Source organism: Chiloscyllium punctatum, chromosome 30 (assembly GCF_047496795.1).
Source record: "Chiloscyllium punctatum isolate Juve2018m chromosome 30, sChiPun1.3, whole genome shotgun sequence".
NCBI lineage: Eukaryota > Metazoa > Chordata > Chondrichthyes > Orectolobiformes > Hemiscylliidae > Chiloscyllium > Chiloscyllium punctatum.
In genome coordinates, this window is record NC_092768.1 from 22,495,842 (window position 1) to 22,515,527 (window position 19,686).

The 19,686-nt window shown below is 50.2% G+C and overlaps 2 protein-coding genes across 5 annotated transcripts in view; one reads left to right on the forward strand and one right to left on the reverse strand.

The window, feature by feature from the left end:
• Nucleotides 1-19,686, reverse strand: part of LOC140455252 (zinc-binding protein A33-like) — a 476,866-nt gene that overhangs the window by 410,119 nt on the left and 47,061 nt on the right. The gene's annotated exons all lie outside the window — the stretch shown is intronic.
• Nucleotides 9,537-17,891, forward strand: ppp1r11 (protein phosphatase 1, regulatory (inhibitor) subunit 11). Its single transcript, XM_072550002.1, has 3 exons — nt 9,537-9,766; nt 12,691-12,799; nt 17,673-17,891. Exons 1-3 carry the CDS (start codon nt 9,668-9,670, stop codon nt 17,861-17,863), a joined length of 399 nt encoding a protein of 132 aa, XP_072406103.1. The 5' UTR covers nt 9,537-9,667; the 3' UTR covers nt 17,864-17,891.

Genomic DNA, 19,686 nt, shown 5'->3' on the forward strand with positions numbered 1-19,686 from the left:
TGCTAATGTCCAGTGCCCTTCCTGCTTTTTTGTCCCCTTCTACTTTGAGTTGCTGGTGTCTCTTTTCTGCCTCCTGCTCTGGCTCTCCATCCATTTTCTAAACATCCCTCCTTCTAAAACTTGTTGAGACTTGCCCGAGCTTCACCCGTCAGGGGAGCTCACCTTTTTGTAGGCATTGGCCTTCCATTACCCACAATGCTAGCAACATCCTGAGGGTTACCATTGACTAGGAACTGAGCTGCACCAGTGAGATGCATACCTTTGCTACATGACCAGAGGCCAGGAATTTTGAACTGAGTAACTCTCCTGCTGTCTCCCTGATATCTGTCCGTCATCTACAAGGCACAAGTCAGCAGCGTGAGTGAATACACCCCACTTACCTGGATGAGTGCAGCTCTAACTACACTCTAGCAGCTTGACACCAACTTAGAACAAAGCATCCTGCTTGATTGACACAGCATCCACAAACGTGCACTCCCTCCACCATCAGTAGCAGAAGTCTGTAGTATCTACAAGATGCACTGCAGTAACTCACCAACACTCCTTTGACAGGGCTTTCTAAACCCTCAACCATCACCATCGAGAAGGATAAGGGCAGCAGATGCACAGAAACACAGCCACCCTTAAGTTCCCCTCCAAGCCACCTGCCAAACTAACTTGCCCCTTCACCGTTGGTTCAAAATCCTGGAATTTCTTCCTTTACAGGATTGCGGGTATACCTACCTTGGTTCAGGAAGATGGCTCAAGTAATTAGGCGCATGGACAATAAGCGTTGGCCTTGAAGCTGATTCCTAGCAAATGTTTAAATAAATCCTTTAACAGTTGATCTACGTAACTGCTCTTGCTTCCAAAGTCGATGCACAGGTTTCCAGTAAAACCTTTACTTTCTCCTATACTGACCATTCCCCTTTGTAGAGCTTGGGGTGTTTGCTCCTTCAAAATCTCAGGGACCCAGACTTGCGTGTGCACAGCTCGTTTGTTCAGGAAGTGTTAGGTCCCACTGTCTCCTGCCAAGGTTGCCCACTGCTCCAGGATCACTCACCCCAATTCAGGGTATCTGCTGAGCTACACCACCACCCCCACTCCAACTCTCCATTGAAAGAAAGGAACAATTTTCACAGCCTGGTGTCCAACCTCTGTTACCTCTGCCAAGTCCTTATAGCAGCTGAAAGTCATGTCCATTGTTATAACACGGGGTAAACCCTCCTGCTTAATTTAAACCAGCAACACAGAAAAGACTTATCCTGTGCAGTAATCTGTGAAAGCTTGAGAAGCCAAGAACTAAGTAAAGTAAAAATTAACAACTTTATTTCTTAAAGTATAACAGAATAATTAACTAACAACCATTTACGACTCCTTCCTCGAACCTATCTTTTACTTTCCCTTCTGTAGTAATAGTCTGAAAAAAACATCGATTAAGATTTACCAAAATTCAACTTTTCAAAACCAGCCAGATGTCAAATGTTCTCGTTATGTGTTCCTCTGTCGTTGTCTTCTTAGGGATTTCTGCTTCACAGGTCACTGATTGATAAAGGTACCTTTTAAGAGAGCTAGTCTCTGGGCAGTCTGCAGATGCTGGTGGCTTGGCAGTTCTCCTCCCAATTGTTCAATTTTCCCTGGTATTATACCCCCCAAAGCATTGGATTGTGTCATCGACTTTTAAAATTGTCAGTATACTTGATTCAAACTGGATTGGAGTTCGGTTTTTCTTTCAGGGTATAATTTAAACTGATTGGCCTAATTCAAATCTGTTTTGTCATCTCCAGACAACCAGCTAATTGAGTTGTTCGACCAAATGTTACATTATATCTTGATCAGAACACGTGGGGCTGTGTCAGGTAGTTCTGACAGGTTTCAACTCTCTTAAGGTACAGTACACCCACATCTTCATAAACACCATCCTCTCCACAGTTCCGTGATTCGACTCTCACACACTCTCTCGTCTAGACTTGTGGAACCTGCCCTGGCACTGGACCAGATTCACAAAGGACATCTTCTGCAGCTGTTGACCGGGGCGCTGACTTTCCTTCTCCTGCAAACTCTGTTACAGTCACTCCAAGACTCAGTTCAATGGAACTGAGCGATCCCCCGATCCCAGTTAAATGATAAGTTCACAGCCCATTGCCGGGCATGGGTTCTGTCCCAGCTCCTGTGCCAGTGGCTCCCAGGCATATTCCTGACGTGATGCCAGTTCAATCTCCAGATCTCGGGTGACCCCAGTGTAAAGGTTGTGATGGGTTGTGTTGTTTACCCGGACAGGACGGGAGGGTAGATGTCAGGCAGGAGGGTGATGATTTTAAGTGGGCCCTGCACCAAGTGAAGAAGCACCTTTCGGCCTGTGGTTTTTAAGCAGAAATTGGGTCTCCGGCAACAGAGGCTTGAGCTGTGCTTACCATCAGCCAAAGCATGTGCAAGCATTTGAAAGAGCGATTGCAGCTACGAAAACTCCGTTTTGGATGTTGCTGCTGCTGATGCCGCCCTGGGAGTTTATCACCTCCTGGATTGCGCCCTGCAGTAGACCTCCTCTGTCTCACCCAGGCCACACTGTTACCCATGGAGTATTCTTCCTCCTCCATCCACTCGGTTTTCTGGTCGCAATATCCCTGGTGTGGGATCAGCTCCTAACGGTACACACGTGATATTGAGCTCTATGTCCCTGCCACTCCTTGTTCCTGTACTGCCTGTGTGTTGTCCATGTGATGTCTGGGTGTGAGTTTCAAACACAAATAAAGATAAGACTTATACATTTAAAGCTAGGGTGTTGGGTTTGTGTTTAGGAGCAGAGACTTTTGGGTTCAGGCACATAATCCTTTGCAAATTGCATCGTATATAGGTCTGGTGGTTAAGAAGGTGTTTAGCATGTTTGCCTTCATTGCTCAGCCCTTTGAGTCTCGGAGTTGGGACGTTACGTTGCGGTTGTCCAGGACTTTGATGAGGCCTCTTCTGGAGCACTGTGTGCAGTTCTGGTCACCCAGTTATCGGAAGGATATCGTAAAGCTGGAGAGGGTTCAGGAAAGACTTACTGGGATCGGAGGGTTTGAGTGATAAAGAGAGACTGGATAGGCTGGAGTGTCGGAGGTTGAGAAGTGACCTTACAGACGTTTCTGAAATAATAAGGGGTACAGATAAGGTGCCTGTTCCCCAGGGTGGAGGGCGTATTTTTAAGGTGAGAGGAAAAAGATTTTGAAAAGACACGAGGGACAACTTTTTTTCCACAGGGTAGTTTGTGTGGGGAATGAACTTCCTGAGGAAGTGGTGGGTGTTGGTGTAGTTATAACATTTAAAAGACATTTGGATAAGTGCATGAACAGGAAAGGTAGGGAGGGATGTGGGCCAGGAGCAGGCAGGTGGGACAAATTCAGTTTAGGATTATGGGGCACATGGACTGGTTGGACCGAAGGGTCTGTTTCCGTGCTGTGCGGCTCTATGACAGAAGGCGAAAGCCATCACCTTTGCCATCCTGCGCAAGGCCTGTGCCACCTCACTGTGTCTGGTCGCCTTTGTGTAACCGCGGGTTACCGAGTTGACTGAGCGTCCAGCATTAATGGAGCAGGAAGCTGAGAACTTTAAGAATTTGGGTGCAGAGGGGCCAAGGAGCAGATGATTTAATCGAATGAATTAGTTTAAAGCTGCACCGTGTGAATTCCTTCCAAGTGCATTTGGAAAACCAGGTCCAACAGTGATGGAAAACCAGGTGCCAGGGTCTCCGCATGTAGGAGTTTGTGGAGCGAGCTTAGAGTCTGGGTCAGTGCACCCACGCTGACCATCTGTAACTGGAGAACTATTGGCTCAGAGTTGTTTAACTGCAGTTCGAAGTACAATGATGTCTTAGAGTGGGGGAGTCACCTGGGTATTTAGAGCCAGGAGGCAGTGCAGCATTCCCTCAGTAATGTATTCGGAGTGTCAGCCTTGATTTTTATGCTCAGGACCTGGATTGGGTTTTGAAGATAGACCTTCCCTGACTCTCAGACCTAACGACTGAGCCACAGCTAATACTCGATGGGCTACACTACTGTGTGTTCCTTATCACTTCCACCTTGAGTCAGAAGGCGTCAGGTTGGAGTCCTTGAGTGTATTCCATCAGTGAGGTACCAGGAGGTTAGCAATGGTGAAGGGTGAAGACTACATCTGCCTACATGTCGATACGCTGGTCGACAGGAAATTAGAGGAGCACATAGCACAGAGACTTTTAACGCCCTTAACACTCTGTAAACCAAACTGTTGGGGGTGTTACACACTCGAGCAATTTCCTACCGCATTGTGTTGAGGAACCCATTAGGGACGAGGTTATTTCAGAAGGTGTATTGATGCTGAGGTCATTAATAATCTTTAAAGCTCATGCCTGTGGATCAGCAATGGCGAAGGTTTGAAAAATAATTCTGAACCGCACGTTTGTAGTGCGATCGTGAAGGGCAGCAGTTCGTATTAAACAAAAAGAGTCTTATTGTTATTGTCGACCGATGAAGTCATGCGTAGCTGAAGATTGGGAGGGTTTTGTGCCGAGATTTGTGAATGATGTGAGGAGGACACCCGAGTTTTCAAAGGGATTGGCCAAACACTTGACAGATGGAGTGTAATGTGGGAACATGTGAGGGTGTTCACTTTGAGATGAATAGCAACATGGAACGTTATTTTAATGGAGGGAAAGGAAACCTTTGCCTTATCACAGATTAATAAAAGACCAATTTATATTCCTGCAACATCTTTCGGACGTACTGATTAGAAGTAGGGGCAGGTCATTGGACCACTCCAAGCCTGTCTCTCAATTAGGGCCTATCAGATTAGTCCTTGCGATGAGGTGGTTGCCCTAAGATGGGAGGCTGAGCAAATTGGATCTGTGTTCTCACTGATGATCTCATTGAAAGAGCCCCAACCTGTTTCAATCTTTTCTCATAACACAATCTCTCCATACCAGGCATCCTCCTCATGAACCTTGTCTGAACACTCCTCCAACTGAAATAATACCTCTCTTTAAATGAGGGGACCAAGCCTGCTCTCAATCCTCCAGGTGTGGTCTCACCAACCCCTCTCCAGTTGCAGTGAGCCTTCCTTCCTCTGTTGGGTACTTCTCTTTTTCCCGAGGTTCTTGCACACTTGATGCAACTGCAACACACCACCTTCTGTGAACAAGCAGCATTTTATTCAGCACAAACTTTGGAGAAGCCCTTTAACGCACCTCGCCATGGTTGTGAAGTGTATCCAAGGAAGCTCTCTGAACAAAGGGAGCAGACCTTCCTTTATACAAAATCTTTACATCACAGTCCGTAATGCTCTCAGCCTCTCCCTCACAGTCACGTGCCACTCAAGACAGAATGCAGTGACCACGTCATCTCCAGAAACATAGAACAGTGCAGACCCTTCAGCTCTCAGTGTTGTGCTGACCTTTTATCCTACTCTAAGACCAAACCTACCTACATACCCTACATTTTACTCTCATCCATGAGCCTATCCAAGAGTTGTTTAAATGTCCCTAATGTAACTGACTCTACTACCACCTTTGGCAGTGCAGTCCATGTAGCCATCACACTCTGTGTAAAGAACCTACCTCTGACATCTCCCTGTAACCTTCCTCCAATCACCTCAACATTATGTCCCCTTGTGATAGCCATTTCTGCTCTAGGAAAGAATCTCTGGCAATCCATTCTATCTATGCCTCACATCATCTAGGACCCCTCTATCAATCACCTCTCATCATCCTTCACTACAGTGAGAAAAGCCCTCGCTCTCTCAACCTTTCTTACCATGTAATGCACATCATCCCTTACTGGCCAGATCTGGTGTGAATTGTATATTTTTTAAACTACAGGGAGCAGTCAGAATCCTAACTGTAATGTTCTTATTGATTTCTGATGAGGAGACGATGACAATGTAAATGGCAGGGGAATGGCCTTGGAAAGGCCTCTGAGTAATAGGAGATGAGAATGTAATTTTTTACAATCTATCTGTAAGTCAGGGGCGTCCAATCCAAGCCTCAGGACATTCGAATTCCTGCAGGTCAGCAGAGCAAAGTTAACTGTTTGATATCACAACTCTGTGGCTACTTCTTCAAGGAGCGAGGCCGCACGTCATCAGGGTGAGAGGACTAATCAGCCTGTACTCCCATTAGAGTATCTAATACTGCTGCTGTAGTGATGTGGGTAGTGTGTATCAGCCTGTAGTCCCATTAGTGTATCTAATACTGCTGCTGTAGTGATGTGAGTAGTGTGTATCAGCCTGTAGTCCCAATTAGTGTATCTAATAATGCTGCTGTAGTGATGTGGGTAGTGTGTATCAGCCTGGAGTCCCAATTAGTGTATCTAATACTGCTGCTGTAGTGATGTGGGTAATGTGTATCAGCCTGTAATCCCATTAGTGTATCTAATACTGCTGCTGTAGTGATGTGGGTAATGTGTATCAGCCTGTAATCCCATCAGTGTATCTACCCACATCGCTACAGCAGCAGTATTAATGTGTATCAGCCTGTACTCCCATCAGTGTATCTAATACTGCTGCTGTAGTGAGGTGGGTAATGTGTATCAGCCTGTAGCCCCATCAGTGTATCTAATACTGCTGCTGTAGTGAGGTGGGTAATGTGTATCAGCCTGTAGCCCCATCAGTGTATCTAATACTGCTGCTGTAGTGATGTGGGTAATGTGTATCAGTCTGTAATCCCATTAGTGTATCTAATACTGCTGCTGTAGTGATGTGGGTAATGTGTATCAGCCTGTAATCCCATCAGTGTATCTAATACTGCTGCTGTAGTGATGTGGGTAATGTGTATCAGTCTGTAATCCCATTAGAGTATCTAATACTGCTGCTGTAGTGATGTGGGTAATGTGTATCAGTCTGTAACCCCATTAGTGTATCTAATACTGCTGCTGTAGTGAGGTGGGTAATGTGTATCAGCCTGTAGCCCCATCAGTGTATCTAATACTGCTGCTGTAGTGATGTGGGTAATGTGTATCAGTCTGTAATCCCATTAGTGTATCTAATACTGCTGCTGTAGTGATGTGGGTAATGTGTATCAGCCTGTAATCCCATCAGTGTATCTAATACTGCTGCTGTAGTGATGTGGGTAATGTGTATCAGTCTGTAATCCCATTAGAGTATCTAATACTGCTGCTGTAGTGATGTGGGTAATGTGTATCAGTCTGTAACCCCATTAGTGTATCTAATACTGCTGCTGTAGTGATGTGGGTAATGTGTATCAGTCTGTAACCCCATTAGTGTATCTAATACTGCTGCTGTAGTGATGTGGGTAATGTGTATCAGCCTGTAATCCCATTAGTGTATCTAATACTGCTGCTGTAGTGATGTGGGTAATGTGTATCAGCCTGTAATCCCATCAGTGTATCTACCCACATCACTACAGCAGCAGTATTAATGTGTATCAGCCTGTAATCCCATCAGTGTATCTAATACTGCTGCTGTAGTGAGGTGGGTAATGTGTATCAGTCTGTAATCCCATTAGAGTATCTAATACTGCTGCTGTAGTGATGTGGGTAATGTGTATCAGCCTGTAATCCCATTAGTGTATCTAATACTGCTGCTGTAGTGATGTGGGTAGTGTGTATCAGCCTGTAGTCCCATTAGTGTATCTAATACTGCTGCTGTAGTGATGTGGGTAATGTGTATCAGTCTGTAACCCCATTAGAGTATCTAATACTGCTGCTGTAGTGATGTGGGTAGTGTGTATCAGCCTGTAGTCCCATTAGTGTATCTCATACTGCTGCTGTAGTGATGTGGGTAGTGTGTATCAGCCTGTAGTCCCATTAGTGTATCTAATACTGCTGCTGTAGTGATGTGGGTAATGTGTATCAGCCTGTAGTCCCATTAGTGTATCTAATACTGCTGCTGTAGCGATGTGGGTAATGTGTATCAGCCTGTAGTCCCATTAGTGTATCTAATACTGCGGCTGACGTGATGTGGGTAGTGTGTATTTCTTCCCCTGCATTCTCTTATATTAATGAGATATATGAAGTACCTTCCACTATGAACACTGGCACAATATAATGTTTAACTTGTCTGCTGTTTCCTTCTTCTCAAAACCATCTCCTCAGATTCATTTCCTAAGGGCCCTGTGTATTGTCCCGTTTCCATCCTGAGTCAAAGTGAAATACTCAGAGAGACATCATTTCTCTGGGCCCTGGAGGGAGAGAGAATAATTGCCCGTGTGCACGGGGACATGAGTCAATGATCTTCTGTGGGACAATAGTTTCTCAATGAAGTATATCGTTCCTTTACAGGGAGGAGCATCTCGATAAGGCAACATACGTGTTGATTGGGAGATCAATAGTATCAATAGTAAAGATTAAGCCATCTGCTGTTACACAATTCATGGTCTTAACCTTCACGGGCTTCACACAATGAATGCTTTTCCACTTTGTTAAACTGACCTTATGTACTGAATGCTTCCAAATTGTTAAATGGCTCCACATAATGACTGCTTTTCCACCTTGTTAACCTATTACCCTTGCCTGCAGCACCCCATTTTTAATTATAAGTTGGTATCTTATCTGAGTCATGCTCAGCTGAACCTCTTGTTTTGCAAAACTCAGAACTTAACTCTTTCCCTGCCTGCTTATAGCCTATCCACATTCTCATGTGTTCACTTGGACCTCTGCCTTCCTCTTTTACATCTTTGTCGAAGGCCTTACTGTCAGTGTTTATTCCTTCCTAGTTTGCCCCTGAAGCTTTCTTACTGTCTCCTTTCATTTTCTGTTTAGTCTGCCTTCCTGAACTTACCTCCCCAGTCAGGAAGGTCCCTGTGTTAAAGGGCTTTGGAGTTTGCCAACCTGGGAAAACGGTTGGATATGCTCAGGACTGTGATAGCCAGATCTTTAGTCTCTCGGGGCATTGATGGTTAAGGCTGGAGAGGTGGAGTTGAGGCCGATATTGAATAGAGTAGCACGCACAAAGGACTCTCTCTGCTCCGTTCTCCTGTGTGTTTTATAGCCTCGTGTTCAAAGTTCAAACCTCGCTCTGATGTTTTGGAGATAATAGTCTCGTTAAAAACTAAATGGTAATCCATGAGCTGATAACGGCATGAGAGGGGGAGAGAGAGAGAGAGAGAGAGACTGATGGTTAATTATTAGTTGATGTGATGCGATTTGCAAGCTGCAGGCTAAAGTGTCACTGAGCTGAGGGGGAGCCAAGATTTTGCATTCAGTGTTTCAAACTAGGTGGCAGTGTCCATATCTCTGAGCCAAAAGGTCTGAGCTCAAGTCCCAGAGGTGTGCCATAGCACGTACTGAAAGGCTGATTTTAAACGAATCGAGTCCAGTGAGTTACCTCAGTGCTGGTAAATGCAAGTGGCAAATATATTGGAAACAGGCAGTTCCGCCAATGGAGTGTGGAAACTTCCCCCTTGATACACGCGCGAGCTGACGATTGCAGACGGTGACGTAGCTGGTTTTAGTCTTTAACAGCAGCTTGTTGTTGATTTGCCTCCCGTGCACGTGACTGACTTGAAGCCTGCATTAGGATCTGACCGTACTACTTCCCGGCAGCACTAGCTCAGTGTGTCTCTTGTTCTTTCCCTCTCGCCGCTCTGACAGAGAGCAGCTCCCCCCTCCCCACCCCCTCCACCTCCCCCCAGATCCTGCACCCTGCCGAATCCAGCTCGTCTCCCGTCTCTGTGTCGCGGGCCGGGAGCGCCGCAGCAACTTCTGCCCGGCTGAGGGTTTAGATGGAGCGAGAGGTCGAGCGCGGTGCCATGGCGGAGGCAGCGGCAAGCGCATCTTCGACCGTCACCGAGACGGTGGACGGACACCAGGCCACAGACGTGGTGAGTGGCGCTCTCTCTCTCTCTCTCGAAGTGGGCAGGGTTGGCCCACCATAAACGCAGGGGCGGTGGGGCACAGCAAGGCCCTGCAAACAGCAGCAGGGCCGATGTTTCTGATCTGGTTACTCGAGGGCTCAGGACAAACCAAACAGGCTGACGTCCGCAGTGTCCCACCGACTGGTGAGACTGGGACCCCGGTCTGATCGCCCAACCACTGACTAAGGGGCACGGCTTGAGAAAGGAAGGCTCGACTTTCTTCGGCGCCTTCCCGTCCTCCAAACGGCCCAGAGTGTTTCCCGGGCAGTAACTGCCCCGTCGTCGTCGCCCTCATTACCTTGGAAACTGGACTCGGACATGTCTGGCACAGCAAGATCCCATGAAGCACAACCTGGTGGGCTGAGAAATCTGCTGTGATGATGTTGGTTCGAGGGGTTCTAGCTTGCCTGGGGAACCAAGGAGAAATCCCACCCTTCTGTTCATTGATACAGAATCTTAGAGACGTACAGCACGGAAACAGACCCTTCGGTCCAACCCGTCCATGCCGACCAGATATCCCAACCCAATCTAGTCCCACCTGCCAGCACCCGGCCCATATCCCTCCAAACCCTTCCTATTCATATACCCATCCAGATGCCTCTTAAATGTGGCAATTGTACCAGCCTCCACCACTTCCTCTGGCAGCTCATTCCATACACGTACCACCCTCTGTGTGAAAAAGTTACCCCTTTGGTCCCTTTTATATCTTTCCCCTCTCACCCTCAACCTATGCCCTCTGGTTCTGGATTACCCCACCCCAGGAAAAAGACCTTATCTATTCACCTTATCAAAGCCCCTCATGATTTTATAAACTTCTCTAAGGTCATCCCTCAGCCTCCGACGCTCCAGGGAAAACAGCCCCAGCCTGTTCAGCCTCTCCCTATAGCTCAGATCCTCCAATCCTGGCAACATCCTTGTCAACTTTTTCTGAACCCTTGCAAGTTTCATAACAACCCCCCACCAATCCCCCCATCCCCCCCCCCCCCCCCCCCTCCACCTCGCTGAACTGGTCCTCGCCCTCAATAACTTTTCCTTTAACTCCTCCCATTTCCTCCAAATCAAGGGGGTGTCCATGGGCACCCAGATGGGCCACAGCTACACCTCTCTCTTTGTTGGCTATATCGAACAGTCCTGCTTCAGTACTTACACAGGCACTGTGCCATAACTCTTCCACCATTACATCGATGACTGCACTGGGGCAGCGTCCTGAATCCAGACTGAACTGGTGCAGTTCCCCCACAACTCCCACCCCTCCCTCAAATTCACTTGGTCCATTCCGGACACCTCCCTCCCCTTTCTTGACCTCACCATTTCCATCCCCAGCGACAGTCTCCAGATGGATGTTTACTACAAACCCACAGAAATCCCATAAATACCTGGACTACACCTCCTCCAACCCAGTATCCTGCCAGAACTCCATCCCATTCTCCCAATTCCTCTGCCTCTGCCGCATTTGCTCGGAGGAGGAGACATTCCTCTCCCAAGCATCCCAGGTGTCCAGCTGTTTTGAATAACCAGCTATTCCTCCCTCCATCATCCAGAGAGCCCTCTGCTGCACCACCTCCATTCCCCACTCCACTGCTCTAACCCCCCACCAACGCAATAAAGTCTGAGTCCCCCTTGTCCTCACCTACCATCCCACCAGTCTCTGTATCCAACACATCATTCATAAGCACTTCCGTCAACTCTAACTAGACCCCACCACCCAGAATATCTCCCCCCGTCCACCCCCTCTGCCTTCTGCAAGGACAGTTCCCTTCGACAGTCCTTTGTTTGCACCACTCTCCCCACCAACACCCCTGAACCCCCAGGTATCTTCCCCTACCACCACAAAACCTGCCGGTACTCCACCTCCCTCACCTCCATCCAGGGCCCCAAACAGTCCTTCTGGGTGAGACAGAGATTCACCTGCCTCTCCTCCAACCTAGTTTACTGCATCAGGTCCTCCCGATGTGGTCTTCTCTACATCGGGGAGGCCAAATGTAAACTTAAGGAAAGGTTCACTGAGCATCTCAGCCGGTCACCCGGTGTTTTAATTCTCCTTCTCACTCCCTCTCCGACATGACCAACCTTGGCCTCCTCCATTGCCACGACAAACCACAAATTGGAGGAACAACGCCTTATCTTCTGGCTGGGCAGCCTATGGCCCATTGGACTCAACATTGAGTTCCCCAATTTCAAATAACCTCCCTCCCCATCCCGCGACTCCCCTCCCAGCCCCTCCCCCATCCCTTCCACTGCTCCCTGCCACCAATGGGATCTGTTCCTCCCACTGACCAACCAGGTTGTACCCTCTACCTGTCTTCACCTGTCCCCCACTCCCTTTATCTGCAGCTCCTCCCACCCCCCCCCCCCCCCCCCACATCCACCCCCAGTCCTGAAAAAGGGTTACACCTGAAATGTCGACTTCCCCACCTCCAGGCCTGCTGTGTTCTTCCAGCTTCCTGCCTGTGTAGACCAGAACTGAAAGCAATTTTTCTAAAAGTGGCCTCACCAATGTCCTGTACAGCCATAACATGACCTCCCAACTCCTGTACTCAATGTACTGACCAATCAAGGCAAGTGTACTGTCAGCACTACCCTGTCTACCTGACCCTGGGGTGTTCATTTCCAACTGAGAGAGGAGCCCTGGTTTGGTTATCTCTTCCAGAAGAGGTTAGCACCTCTGACAGGGCAGCACTCCCTGTTGTGAGGCGCACCAGCCAGGATTTGGTCTCTGGGTGAGCGCTTGGCTTTAGCAAGTGTGCACCCCCCCACCCACCCACCCAGCGAGTCCCACCTGACCGCGCTGGGCGTGGTTTGCAGCAGAGGGCTGGGGAGTCACTGTACAGTCTGCTCGGTGGCGACCTTGTCTGGTAACGCAGCATCCAATGAGAGTCTCCTTTCTGCAGGAGAACCGTAGCATCACCATCAGACTGAGGAAGCGCAAGACCAACAAGAAGGTGGAGTGGACGAGCGACACCGTTGACAATGAGCATCTCGGCCGTCGTTCCTCGAAGTGTAAGTGGCTCGCTCGCAGGTTATTTAAAGTTTCCACTGCCTTCACTCCTGAAGGAGCACACCAAGTCCCATCTTGGCTCCAAATCCCAGAGAACCTTCCTTTATTTTAACACTGATTTGGAATGCACTGCCTGAAACGAACATATTCAGCAATAACGCTGTTGTTCCAAAAGGGAATTGGGCGAACACTTGAAGGGGCCACGTGGGTATTTGGGGAAGAGCATTGGAGGGGGCTTTTAACTTCACACAGTGAGTGTTGCTGGCTTAGCCAGTATCTATTCCCGATCCCCGACTGGCCCTGAGAAGGCGATGGGGAGTTACCATCTTACAGTGTGAATGTGGGCACAAACCCCACTCCCTGCCCTTTTTATATGGTCTGGCTGTGATCAAGATATGTGATCTCAAAGCAGGGATTCCAGATCTCCCCCGGACAAAGGGGATAGAAATCAAGAAAAAGTGTGTTTCTGCCGAGGGTCAGGTAGTAACTACAATGGAGAACCAAGCTGAATTTGTCGTGCTCAGGAAGACGCGGGGGAGAAACGGCAAGGAAGGGAATTAAAGAGGGTTTATGAGAAAAGACTGGCAAGTGCTGTAAGGGCAATCCCAAAGTCTTGAAGAGGCACATAAACAATGAAGGGAGTGGGCTGAGCAGGTACCAGACACACCAAGGGTTGTAGAGTGTTACAGATTCACAGAATTGGGACGATGCAGTAGGAGGCCATTGTGCTGGCACGGAAACAGACCAGTCCACGCCCAACACCATCCCAAACTAATCCAGTCCTAGCTGTCTGCTGCTGGCCCGTATCCCTCCCAACCATTCCTGTTGATCTACTTGTCTTTTAAACATTGCGACTGTCTGCCACATCCTCCAGACGTTCATTCCACACACGAACCCCGCCCCCCCCAACCGTGTAAACAGAAAAGTTGCCCCATACGTCTGTCTGAAATCGTCCCCCTCTCACCTGTAAGAATAGTCTTGAAGTCCCCACTCGAGGGAAAAGACACCTGCTGTTCACCTTATCGACGCCTCTCCTGATTTTGTAAACCTCTGTAAGGTCACCCTTGTCCTCTCTTTCGCCCTCTGAGCACTTTGACTTTGTAATTTGACCCTTGGCCTTTTGTCCCTTATCCTTGCACATTATTTCTCTTTGATTAATAGCCCCTGTTGAATGTGTCGTTCGAACCTGCTCCCAACACACATTCAGACCCGAACTACATACTTGGCGCATTTATTTCATTCTCGTCTTGCGTTTTGCTTCTTTTGCAAATCACTTGAAACCTACGTGCGCTCTCTCTTGATCCGTACGTGAGCAAGAACGGTTTCTCTCTGTCCAGACCTCCCGCGATTTTGCCAACCCCTTGTCAAATCGGCCTTCTCCTGTCCCAGGAAAACAGTCCAATCTAGCCTCAACTGAAGTCCCGTATCTGTGGGATCGTTCTCGTGAGCTCATTCCAATGCATCTCCGTACATCCAACAGTGTGACAGCCAGACCCTGTATACAGTATTTCACACTAACTATTAATTTGAGAGGTTACCGGGAAAGTGTGGGAGAATGGCACTAATGTTTATTTGGAGGGCTAGTCCGGACACAATGGGCCAAGTGGTTAATTTCCCAAGCTGCATATGCTTTGCCACGGGTGAATGAGAGAGAGATGGGTCTCTGGACTGAATCTTGTCAGTTCATCTGCTGCTGAGCCCCTCGTTCATACCTTTGTTAGCCCTAGACATGATTGTTCAGGCACTCTGCTGGCTGGCCTCTCACATTCTTCCCTGTGTAAAACGTGGGATCATCTGGAATCCTGCTGCCTACAGTGATTTTCAGTCGGTCAATGTGTTTGCTTCCTGTCTGTTTTCACACACACCCCAGTCACGTGCTCTGTTGTCTCATTTAGCTGACTCGAGGTCGAGAGACAGATTTTTTTTTAACCAGTAAAGGAATCAAAGAAATGCAGGGAGAAGGCGGGAAGCTGGAGTTGAGGATTATTAGAGTAGCTACAGTCTCATTGAATGGCGGAGCAGACTCGATGGGCTGAATGGCCACACCTGCTGCTATGCCTTATGGTCTCATCTTCTTCCCCCCCCCCCCCCCCACCATTATCTCTATAATATCCTCCAGGCCCCCCCCCACAACACACCAAGATACTAGTCTTCATCAAATTCTGATCCTCCTCTGTATTAATCACGTTTATTCTCAGCTGTCTCAGTGCTCACCCAGGACCTAACCTCTGGAATTCCCTCCCTAAACCTCCCTATGTTGCTTTCCCCCTCCTCAAGTCTGTCCTTTTCCTCTGTGAAGAAGCTTTTGGTTATCATTTTGTGGCTCGGTGCCGTGTTTCCAACGTCTCGAGAGTGGCGGAAGGCTCCTCTGTTCTTTCACGTAGATGTCTACGCCTCGATCAGAGGTGGTTTTTGTTGCCTGGCCCTTGGACTTGGAGAGGCTTGTTGAGCCATTTCAGAGGGCAGTCTAGAGTCGTAGAGATGTACAGCACAGTAACAGACCCTTCTGTCCAACCCGTCCGTGCCGACCAGATATCCCAACCCAATCTAGTCCCACCTGCCAGCCCCAGCCCATATCCCTCCAAATCCTTCCTATTCATATACCCATACAAATGCCTCTTAAATGTTGCCATTGTACCAGCCTCCACCACTTCCTCTGGCAGCTCATTCCATACACGTACCACTCTGTGTGAAAAAGTTGCCCCTTAGGTCTCTTTTATATCTTTCCCCTCTCACCCTAAACCTATGCCCTCTAGTTCTGGACTCCCTGACCCCAGGGAAAAGACTTTGTCTATTTATCCTACCCATGCCCCTCATGATTTTATAAACCTCTATAAGGTCACCCCTCAGCCTCCGACGCTCCAGGGAAAACAGCCCCAGCCTGTTCAGCGTCTCCCTATAGCTCAAAACCTCCAACCCTGGCAACATCCTTGTAAATCCTTTCTGAACCCTTTCAAGTTTCACAACATCTTTCCGATAGGAAGGAGACCAGAATTGCACGCAATATTCCAACAGTGGCCTAACCAATGTCCTGTACAGCCGCAACATGACCTCCTAACCCCTGTACTCGGTACTCTGACCAATAAAGGAAAGCATACCAAACGCCGCCTTCACGATCCTATCTACCTGCGACTCCACTTTCAAGGAGCTATGAACCTGCACTCCAAGGTCTCTTTGTTCAGCAACACTCCCTAGGACCTTACTATTAAGTGTATAAGTCTTGCTAAGATTTGCTTTCCCAAAATGCAGCACCTCGCATTTATCTGAATTAAACTCCATCTGCCACTTCTCAGCCCATTGGCCCATCTGGTCAAGATCCTGTTGTAATCTGAGGGAACCCTCTTCGCTGTCCACTACACCTCCAATTTTGGTTCCCTGGCTTGTCTTTACCGCCCTTCTTAAACAGTGGCACCACATTAGCCAACCTCCAGTCTTCCAGCACCTCACCTGTGACTATCAATGATACAAATATCTCAGCAAGAGGCCCAGCAATCACTTCTCTAGCTTCCCACAGAGTTCTAGGGTACACCTGATCAGTTCCTGGGGATTTATCCACTTTGATGCATTTCAAGACATCCAGCACTTCCTCTTCCTCTGTAATATGGACATTTTTCAAGATGTCGCATCACAGCGGCTCTGGAACCAGATGTATCCCAGACCAGATGAGGGCGACTGACTCGCTTCACCTGATCGTGAGTGAAGCAGATGGGTGTTTAGTAACGGTTGATGATAGTCATTACTCGGACTCCACATTTTTTTTTTGAGAATTAGTTGTACTCTGATCATACAGGCTGCTAGTCTGGGATTTGAAGCTCCATTCCCAGGGTGTTAGACTGGAGCCGACTGGTCTAACAACATTCCCACTACGCCACGGTGATCCGATAGATGTCCGTGGTTATTGATCCTTGGTTTTGACAGTCGGAGATCTCTCTCTCTCCCTCTCACTCTCCCTCTCCCTCCCCCTCCCCCTCCGCCTCCCCCTCCGCCTCCCCCTCCCCCTCCCCCTCCCCCTCCCCCTCCCCCTCCCCCTCCCCCTCCCCCTCCCCCTCCCCCCTCCCCCTCCCCCTCCCCCTCCCCCTCCCCTCCCCCTCCCCCTCCCCCTCCCCCTCTCTCTCTCTCTGTGCATCGACTCTCCGTCAGTGACCCCAGCTTCAAGCAGTCAAAGGGGAGTGTTTGATTTGATTTATTGATGTCACATGTACCCAGGTACACAGTGAAATGTTTTGCGTGCAGCACCGGCAGATCATACCCTAAAAAAAAATCATAGGGTGGTTGAACAGAGTGAGGAATGCAAAGTTACAGATGCAAAGACCAATGTTAGATTTAAAATTTGAGAGGTCCATTCAGCATTCAAGTAACAGGGAGGAAGAAGCTGTTCTTGAACCTGATGGTGCATGTGTTTAAATTATTATAGCTTCTGCCTGATGGAAGTGTTTGGTGGAGATTACAACTGAGGGGTGGGAGGGGGCTTAGATGATGTCGGCTGCCTGCCCGTGACAGTGAGAGGTGTCAATGGATGGGAGTTGGGGAGGGTGGTGCTGGAAAAGCACGTCCAGTCAGGCAGGGCCCGAGGAGCGGGAGAGTCGACGTTTTGAGTACGAGCTGATGAAGAGCCGGCTCTCCTGCCCCTTGGGTGCTGGCTGACCGGCCGTGTTTTTTCAGCACCACCCTTTCCGACTCTGACCTCCAGGGTCTGCAGCCCTCGCTTCCCCCCCCAGGTGAACGGAGGGTTGGGGCCAGCGTGACAGACCAGGCTGCGTTCACAGGTCTCTGGTCTCTGCGGTTAACTGGCTGCACGCAGAGCTCCCACCGAGTCTGGTTCATTTCTGACAGTGATCTCTCTCTCTCCGTTCGCCCCCCCCCCTCCTTTTCCAGGCTGCTGCATCTACGAGAAGCCGAGGGCGTTCGGCGAGAGCTCGTCGGAGAGCGAGGACGAGGACGGGGGCTGCGGCAACGCCCACTGCGTCCGGGGCCACAAGAAACCGTTCGCAGGGGGGCCGCGCTCCGACCACAACCACGACAGTGAGCACTCCAATCACGGCCTCAGCCAGCCGCCAGAAAACTGAGGGAGAAGTAGGGGGAGGTGGGGTGTGCTGGGGGAGAGAGAGAGAGAGAGAGAGACTTGGAGGGGGTGGGGGGGGGGGTGGGAGGGGAAGGGGAAGGTGTGGTTTTGAGGGGGAAGCTGAAATGAGTGAGGGAACTGGGATGGGGAGGGGGGGGCGGCGAAGGGTTGGGGGGGCTGCTGCTGGTGATTGAACACTTGTCCCCGCTAGACACACCCGCTGTCCCAGCCCCCCGTCAACAGGCTGACCGCGGGGTCCCCCCCCCCCCATCTAATCAAGGGGAGGGTTGTTTTTCTTCCCCTTTTTATTTAACAGGCCTGTAAATTCCGACTACGTTTGTAAATTTATTTGAGGTGGGGTTTGGGGCTGGGGGGGGTGTGGGGGAGAACTCTCGCCGTTCGTCGAGGGTGCTAGGATGGGGGGGGTGCATGCACGTGGGCTGGGCTGGTGTGGGGGGGGGGGCTTTGTCTAAGGGTGGGAGGATCAGAGCACTCTGTTGGGCTGAGACTCCCCTCCTTGGGGCCCGGAACGCTCCGAGATTTGGTTAGGACGGTGACAGTGTCACGGGAGTCTGTGTAATGGAGGGTCCCTGTCCCTGTCCCTGTCCCTGTGGAGTGAGGGAAGGGCCTCTGTAACGGGGGGGGTCCCTGTCCCTGTGGAGTGGGGGGAAGGGTCTCTGTAACAGGGGGTCCCTGTCCCTGTGGAGTGGGGGATGAGTCTCTGTAACGGGGGGTCCCTGTCCCTGTGGAGTGGGGGAAGGGTCTCTGTAACGGGGGGTCCCTGTCCCTCTCTGTAACGGGGGGGTCCCTGTCCCTGTGGAGTGGGGGGAAGGGTCTCTGTAATGGGGGGGTCCCTGTCCCTGTGGAGTGGGGGGAAGGGTCTCTGTAACGGGGGGTCCCTGTCCCTGTGGATTGGGGGAAGGGTCTCTGTAACAGGGGGTCTCTGTCCCTGTGGATTGGGGGAAGGGTCTCTGTAACGGGGGGTCCCTGTCCCTCTCTGTAACGGGGGGGTCCCTGTCCCTGTGGAGTGGGGGGAAGGGTCTCTGTAACGGGGGGGTCCCTGTCCCTGTGGAGTGGGGGAAGGGTCTCTGTAACGGGGGGGTCCCTGTCCCTCTCTGTAACGGGGGGTCCCTGTCCCTCTCTGTAACGGGGGGGTCCCTGTCCCTGTGGAGTGGGGGGAAGGGTCTCTGTAATGGGGGGGTCCCTGTCCCTGTGGAGTGGGGGGAAGGGTCTCTGTAATGGGGGGTCCCTGTCCCTGTGGATTGGGGGAAGGGTCTCTGTAACGGGGGGTCTCTGTCCCTGTGGATTGGGGGAAGGGTCTCTGTAATGGGGGGGGTCCCTGTCCCTGTGGATTGGGGGAAGGGTCTGTGTAATGGGGGGGTCCCTGTCCCTGTGGAGTGGGGGAAGGGTCTCTGTAATGGGGGGGTCCCTGTCCCTGTGGAGTGGGGGAAGGGTCTCTGTAATGGGGGGGTCCCTGTTCCTGTGGAGTGGGGGAAGGGTCTCTGTAACGGGAGGTCCCTGTCCCTGTGGAGTGGGGGAAGGGTCTCTGTAACGGGGGGTCCCTGTCCCTGTGGAGTGGGGGAAGGGTCTGTGTAATGGGGGGGTCCCTGTCCCTGTGGAGTGGGGGAAGGGTCTCTGTAATGGAGGGGTCCCTGTCCCTGTGGAGTGGGGGAAGGGTCTCTGTAACGGGGGGTCCCTGTCCCTGTGGAGTGGGGGAAGGGTCTCTGTAATGGGGGGGTCCCTGTCCCTGTGGAGTGGGGGAAGGGTCTCTGTAATGGAGGGGTCCCTGTCCCTGTGGAGTGGGGGGAAGGGTCTCTGTAACGGGGG

Coding starts and splice junctions, on each gene's coding strand:
- ppp1r11 (XM_072550002.1), top strand. CDS start 9,668: ATGGAGCGAGAGGTCGAGCGCGGTGCCATGGCGGAGGCAGCGGCAAGC. Junction 9,767..12,690: donor GACACCAGGCCACAGACGTG/GTGAGTGGCGCT, acceptor TCCTTTCTGCAG/GAGAACCGTAGCATCACCAT. Junction 12,800..17,672: donor CGGCCGTCGTTCCTCGAAGT/GTAAGTGGCTCG, acceptor CTCCTTTTCCAG/GCTGCTGCATCTACGAGAAG.